The sequence below is a fragment of the Panulirus ornatus genome, chromosome 4, assembly GCF_036320965.1.
Source record: "Panulirus ornatus isolate Po-2019 chromosome 4, ASM3632096v1, whole genome shotgun sequence".
In the NCBI taxonomy this organism is placed as follows: domain Eukaryota; kingdom Metazoa; phylum Arthropoda; class Malacostraca; order Decapoda; family Palinuridae; genus Panulirus; species Panulirus ornatus.
The window spans coordinates 90,068,381-90,075,988 of NC_092227.1; the positions used below are offsets into that span (position 1 = coordinate 90,068,381).

At 45.4% G+C, this 7,608-nt stretch overlaps 1 protein-coding gene across 1 annotated transcript; it reads right to left on the reverse strand.

The window, feature by feature from the left end:
- Nucleotides 1-1,083: 1,083 nt before the first annotated feature.
- LOC139746264 (uncharacterized) lies at nucleotides 1,084-6,360 on the reverse strand. Its single transcript, XM_071657305.1, has one exon. It carries the CDS (start codon nucleotides 5,958-5,960, stop codon nucleotides 2,673-2,675), a length of 3,288 nt encoding a protein of 1,095 aa, XP_071513406.1. The 5' UTR covers nucleotides 5,961-6,360; the 3' UTR covers nucleotides 1,084-2,672.
- Nucleotides 6,361-7,608: the final 1,248 nt, after the last annotated feature.

Consider the following 7,608-nt stretch of genomic DNA (forward strand, 5'->3'; position numbering starts at 1 on the left):
AACCCCTGACTTTACTCCCAAGACCTTCCCAAACCACTCTTCCCCTTTACCCTTGAGCTTCGTTTCACTCAGAACCAAAACATCCAGGTTCCTTTCCTCAAACATACTACCTATCTCTCCTTTTTTCTCATCTTGGTTACATCCACACACATTTAGACACCCCAATCTGAGCCTTCTAGGAGGATGAGCACTTCCTGCGTGACTCCTTCTTCTGTTTCCCCTTTTAGGAAGTTCAATTACAAGGAGGGGAGGGTTTCTAGCCCCCCGCTCCCGTCCCCTTTATTCGCCTTCTACGACACGCGAGGAATGCGTGGGAAGTATTCTTTCTCCCCTAACCCCAGGGATAATATATATATATATATATATATATATATATATATATATATATATATATATATATATATATATATATATATTTTCTATTTTTCTATTAAGTCTATTGGGTAATATGTAATGGCATCTGGTTATTCAAATCCTTCTTGCTTACGAGGAATTGTTCAGTTGGCATCATTCAATGGGTTAAAAAATTCACTGAAATTTATGACGTAGTCACCTGGTATTTTCCTGCTATCCATGGTGAAGAAATGTAGTTTCTGTCTTCGGCTCAGACTTCTTGAATCACTTTACCATATTGGACGTCCTCCTCTACACCTTCTCTAAGTGTCCATGTCGGCGCGGTCAACAAACTTTAGGAGCATATTTTGGTTTTGACCTGAAACTTGAGGTTTTCTCTAATTTTATATGTCATAAAATATGCCCACATGGAATGAAAGCTTAATGTCTAAGTATGGAACACTATACAAAATAACTGTATGCTTGGAGGGTATGATGTGGCTGTGTAGTGTGTAGTGACGAGTGTCATGCAGGACGAGTGATGTTTGTGGAGTAACATTACATATCGGTAAGTGTCTTTGTTTAGTTTCTCTTGCATTATAATGTAAAGCCCAACACCTAAACTGAGTCATGTCACCAAACTTAAACTTACCAGACAGTCATCTCTAGCTGGACTCGTGTCTTACCATCTTTAAGAATTTTCATCAAATCACGAAGAAATTCACTGTAACAGGTCAGAAAAAGTGTAAGTTCAATTCTAGCATTTAATTGGCAATTACATACACCATGGAAAACTCTGCTCAAGAGTTTAACCCTTTGTGTACAATAATGGTCATGTTCAGTTTGGTAAATATATCATACAAATGATACTATACGTTTCAGGGACATACTCTTCTTAATATTCAAATCCATAACATTATCTCTCGATTTTCCTCTTTATACAAAACATAAATTCTATTTACATAACTTCAGTGTGCATTCGAAAGGTCTTACATTTTCTGATAGGAAATGTATTCTAGATTTTTGGTTGTCCTTTATGTATATATATATATATATATATATATATATATATATATATATATATATATATATATATATATATGCTGGAGTGAGGACACAGTAATATGCGTTGATCTGGCATTTGCTAATAACCACGTGTGAAGAAAAATGAAACGGTAAGTTCTCAGTGTAGTTCGTGTAAGTACATCGGTAAGTTCCCAGTGTAGTTCGTGTAAGTACATCGGTAAGTTCCCAGTGTAGTTCGTGTAAGTACATCGGTAAGTTCCCAGTGTAGTTCGTGTAAGTACATCGGTAAGTTCTCAGTGTAGTTCGTGTAAGTACATCGGTAAGTTCCCAGTGTAGTTCGTGTAAGTACATCGGTAAGTTCCCAGTGTAGTTCGTGTAAAAACATCGGTAAGTTCCCAGTGTAGTTCGTGTAAGTACATCGGTAAGTTCTCAGTGTAGTTCGTGTAAGTACATCGGTAAGTTCTGTGTAGTTCGTGTAAGTACATCGGTAAGTTCTCAGTGTAGTTCATGTAGAGTACATCGTTAGGGCAGATGCAGGAGTGAGATGTACAACCTGACGACGGTGTACTTACACGAGTCAGTACATGTATGAGAGGCCGAGTTAGGACGCCGCTGGGACACGTGTGTGTGGTCTGGGGTCTGGCAATGCTCCTGCCTGTCATACTATTTATTATATGGTCAAGATGGGTGACCGTATACACATTTCGCTTACAACAAAACTATCCACCTCATAAATTTATATTGACCTTCATGTTCATGTTACCATTCTTTGAGTATTCAATGAGAAATGTAACGTAAACATCAGTAAAGGTCAATATAAACCAGATAGCTTTGATGTAGGGAAAAATATGCAAACGTTTCCCTTGTCCAAATTGTATATATTGTGACGTACACGCTGCCAGACCCCCAGCATCACAAACACCTGTAACAACAGTGACTTATCTCCGCCTCTTTTACTGACGTCGTTCTGAGTCTTCATTCTTGTATGACCCATGACCATGTGATCATTACACGAAAGTGCACTTGGAAACATCGTGTTTCATTTTCCTCGTGGTTTTATGCATATAATGTAGATCACGTGCACCAACGTGACCTACTGCCATACAATAATATTGATGTCAAAATATAATGGAGCTCAGAGAGGCAGGCGTGGCTGTAGCCTCGTATCATCATTGTCTTGGTGAGATTCAGCTACGGGCACCTCAGGCGTACCGCGTATTACCGACACCGCGACGGGGACGCATCTCACGTGGTGTCATAACGGCCCTAAATAGGGCCGAGTCCTTTCTTGTCCATGGTTGTGCCTGTGTGGTTCACTCCGAGACGAAGGACACCTCTGGTTTAACAATATGCCTCGCCACCCACCCCTCCATCTCTGCCAGGGGGTTCAAAAAGTGGTTTGGACCTCTTTGTTCCTGTATGAACTTGCGCAAGGTTGCTAGGGCTTGCATGGCCTCACTGGGGATAGTAGAACCACCTCCATTACCCGCCTCCAACTCCTCCGCCAGCGTGTGCTCCGCGTCCATGGAGCCATCCTCGCCCTGCTCCATCTTGGTCTGCACCCGACTGTCAATATTGAGGTAGGACTCGAAAGTGACTTCTCCCGGGATGTCGATGCCCGAGCGCCTGGCTCGTTCTAGGAGGGCATGCTCGTCCTCCACACCCAGCTGCTCCGTCTCATCCGGGTCCAGCAGCTGCTCCAGACCCGCCTGCTTAAAACTGTTCACGACAAGCTCTGGCTTGATCTGCTTCCATGCCGTCTGCAGTAACTCCAAAGCTTCCAACAATGTTACATCGTACTCCCGTCCTCTCTCGCGACATTCTATCAGCCTCTCCAACACAGAGCGACGGTAGAAGGTTTTCAAGTTCTGAATAACACCTTGTTCAACTGGCTGTAGCTTTGAGGTAGTATCTGGTGGAAGGAATGTAAGCTGAACATTACTTAGGCTTTCTAAGTTTGGGTGCGCTGAGCAAGTGTCAACTAAAACAACAATGTTTCTATTTAGATTTTGATATTGCTCATCCAGCTGCCGCACCCAGCCCTCGAAAATAGTGGACGTCATCATGGCTGAATCATTGGCTTCATAAGGCAAGGGTAGTGTTTCCACGTTACGCGAGGCTTTTGGGTCTTTCATCTGGCCAATGACTAACAAGGGAAGCTTTTCACTGCCGTCCATGTTCACAGCGACCATCAGTGTAAGTCTTTCCTTAACCCACGCCCACCTGTGGCCCTCTTCTTCCTTCATAGTTAGAGATCTGTCTGGCAGGAGGTTGTAGAATAGAGCTGCCTCGCTAGCACTGAAAATATCTCGAGGTTTGTTGTGCCTTAACAGCGAAGGAACTGTGTCGTACAACCAAGTACTCGTAAGGTCTTCAGAGGGCGGGGCAGGAGGCTCTATGGCACCTATTGGAAACAACTTGTTTAGTTGCTCTTGTGTTTCTGCGGCGGAGGCAGCGCCGAGGTTAGGCACAGGACCAGACAGCCACGCCCCTGAAGAACCGTCCACGGCCTCTAAAGCGGCCGTTTCGACTGCGGGCATCGAGGGAGGGAACCATGAAGTGGGGGAATTTTCTGAATCTGAGCCAGGCTCTGCTGGGGCAGGCGGCAGGGGGGTAGGCTGTCGGTCTGGCGGTTCGTTGAAGGTGCCGCCTCCCATTTCTTGACTGTTCTTAGGATTAAACGAGAGTCCGTGTCGAGCTTTAAAACGATCTAGCCATCCAACACTGCATGAAAACTCTGGGTGACCCAGTTCCTGAGCCAAGGTGACACCCATGCCCTGCAGGATGGGGCCCGTGATGGGTATGTTGGCTGCCCTGGCATACCTGAACCACGTCAAAAGGGCCTCCTCCACGTCTGGGTAAGCTGCTGTACGCATGCGTCTGCGTCCAGCTGCGTATCTTTGTGACTTAAACTGTGTCATGATTCTGTCTTTGTTCTTCATTATGGTGGAGAGTGTAGACGGTCTCAGGCCCCACTCTCTCGCTATATCTGCTTTCTTCTTAGCGCCTCTGGCCTCCACCTGCTCGATTAGTTTAGCTTTGTTGGCTATAGTCAGTTCCTGCCTGTCACGCTTGGCTCTGGCGCCTCCAACTGCCGACACTCCCATTCCGAAAGGCAAACCCAAATTTTTTATTAATTCCAATGGGAAAGGAAGTGCCAGAGCTTTTGCTGCTTCTGTGGCCGAGGGAGGCAGATCACCCTTGAGTGTATCAGGTTCCTGATGTTCCATGTCTCCTTCTTCCTCAACCTCAGAGACGTCCTTCTCGGATGACGTAGCGCCAGTTTTCATTTTAGATAACTGAGCGAGGTATTTTGCCATCTCAAACGGTGGAGGATCTCCCTTACTTTCCTCAGATTGCCTGTCGTCACTATCATCCGAGTCCACGTCCTCAGGTCTGCCATTAGACTGTACACCACTTTGGCATGATCGACCCTCCGAGGACTGTGGGGCTGTATCACCAGAAGGGGCTGGCGTCTTCCCTCGTCTTCCTCGCTCCGTGTATGGCCCCGACTTCCTGCTCTTCGCTGATCTGGATGTATTATGTTTTGCCGTCTCAAGCTGCCTGGCATACATCTTCGCGATTTCAGAAGGTTTGGCGGCATTCTTCATCATTTCTAATTGTTGAGCATAAAGCTTAAGGATCTCGGACGGCTGGGTTGCTACTTTGGCTTTTTCTACCTCTGCCTCCCGCTTGGCCCTGTCTGCGTCCTCCGCCTCTCTCTTTGCTTTTTCTGCTTGTTCAGCTTCCAGCCTCGCCTTCTGAGCCTGGACCTTGGCCTGTATTGCACTCTGGGCCGCTCGCTTGGCCATCTCCAGCTGCTGGGCGTAACCCTTGGCGAAATCAAAAGGATGACTCCCTCCCTTCTGGTTACCGCCCTTTGACTTTACGGTCGGCTGCGGGGCAGTCTTAGGCATCTCCATGGGTACCTCCAGCCCATGGTGGGTATCAGCCATGGGCTGTGGTGCGTCTGTCTTGGGCGGGGCGGTGGCGGAGTGGGGCTCAGAGCACTGCTGCTGCTGCTGGTGGTAGCCCTTGGCGTAGTCGTAAGGATGAACTAGCTCCAGACCGCCGCGAGCCATGTCAATCGGCTGCTGCACCCCGCCTCTCGCCATCTCGTACGGCTGCGTCCGGGGCATGTCGTAGGTTTCGTTGCCTCTCGCCATGTCGTAATTCTGAGGTACTCTGGCCATGTCGTACGGTGTATTACCTCTTGGCATTTCAAATGGCTGAGCGACACCTCTGGTCATGTCATATTGCTGAGCAACACCCCGGGGTATGTCAAACGACTGGTGAACACCCCTGGACATTTCGAACGTCTGCGGAACAGTTCTGGGCATTTCAAACGGTGACGCTACGCCTCTAGCCATTTCAAATGGATGTGCGACGCCCCTCGGCATTTCATAAGGCTGGTGAGCACCCTTGCCCATGTCGAAGGTCTGGTATGTCCCCCTGACCATGTCTGACGACTGTGACACATACCTGGTCATATCAAAGGGTGGGTGGTCACTCCGTGGGATGTCATAGGGCTGTGCCACGCCTCTGGCCATTTCACAAGCCTGAGCATCACCCTTCGCCATTTCGCCTGCAGAATTCGACATAATGGATTGTTGCCCGTAGCCCTTATGTATTTAATTGATATGGGTTCACATCTACAATGCTGTTCCTTAACTAATAAAATGTCACAGTCACAAAAAATATAATGGTTCTGATATCACTGGGCAACACAAAGCACAACACAAGTTTTCATTTTCAAATCGGACTATACAGAGCAAAGTTTGTACTAACGAGGTTCCACTGAGTCGGGGTCGGCGGCGCGTCACAAGCCTACTGCATCCTCAGTCCTCACGTCTCTTTACACACTATGACAGTTCCTTCTACAACACTCCCTGTCCTCTACTGTTTACATTTATATTAACTATTCACTTATATTCTTGCTAACCTTTGTCTTGTAATCGATCAATTTAGAAAACCAGCCCAAACGAGAGTAAACACAACGCGTAGCGGCCACCAACACTGCCTTGCTTTGTACCGAGTAAACGCGACCCACCTCCACCCAATGTTGCCACTAGTAAAACTACCCATCATTTACCATACAAAATATTTCCATATAAATATCCCCTTGGGATCTTTAGCTTATTTACATGATACTTAATTTTCTTTCAATTAAAAGGGTTTTGTATAAATTGTCTTTATTTCTATATTGACTAATTAATACAGATCATATGAAAATGTTCCTCTTGCAAGGTTTGTGCCGGCAACTCCAGCGTGTGGGTTGCCAGGTGTCGCTAACATCACTCTTGGCCGACTTGCCTACTGTACCTGAGATCGATTTTATAGGCTTTAAACTTCGCGTCCAGTCGCGCAAATATTACAAGTTTATGTCCTTTCTCATTAAGCTGTAATTAGGCATCTTCATGTAGCTTTACTAATTATTTATATCAAATATTCCCGTATTTCTTGGATGAGTAAGACTGTGGATCGAGGTAGGCGTTAGAGGGATTTCATAGAGGATGGGTAGGTAGAGGGTGTAGGATTAAGGCCCGGATTAAGCGCATTAACGAGGTAGACGAAAGGGGCCTCGATCGCCGACATTATTAGAATTGTTTCCTTTTCTCTACAACATTCTACGCTCGGCATAAACTTTATGGCGAAACATCGAATTTTCTTGTAAAGCAAAACGTGAGGCAGTGCAGACAGCATAACGGGATATATGGAACAATATAATAATAAAGTTCAACCTCGTTTGTTCGAACGTCGAGACGACTACAATGTGTACGAATAGATCAACATTCGAATAATTTCATGATGTTTATGGTTGTAAATGTTATGTGTGAAACAGAACGATGAATTACTTTACTAAGTGTCAACACTAGTTAAGTATGGTTCAGTATAGTTACTTTTAGTTTTGATATAAAAGGTGAATTATGGGACTTTTCTTCGTTCATTTATTCCCCCTCTGATAAAGTCTAGCGGTGTACAAAGCCCTTTAAACCGAAATCTTCTGATGCAACACTTTAGTTGTTAGCACCGTTTGGTCAGGCCGCCAGCCTATGTTGCATCTTCCATATTTGGGTTCTGAATTTTTCGTATGTAATTGTATTATTACGTAACGTATTGTGTCATGATCAACTTGCATGCATATGAACACAATTACAGACTATAGCCAACTAAACCTGCAACCCTCTGAACTGCCCACGTATCTTATCCATTATTAATGGATTAATAACATTGTCATCTCTTATAATT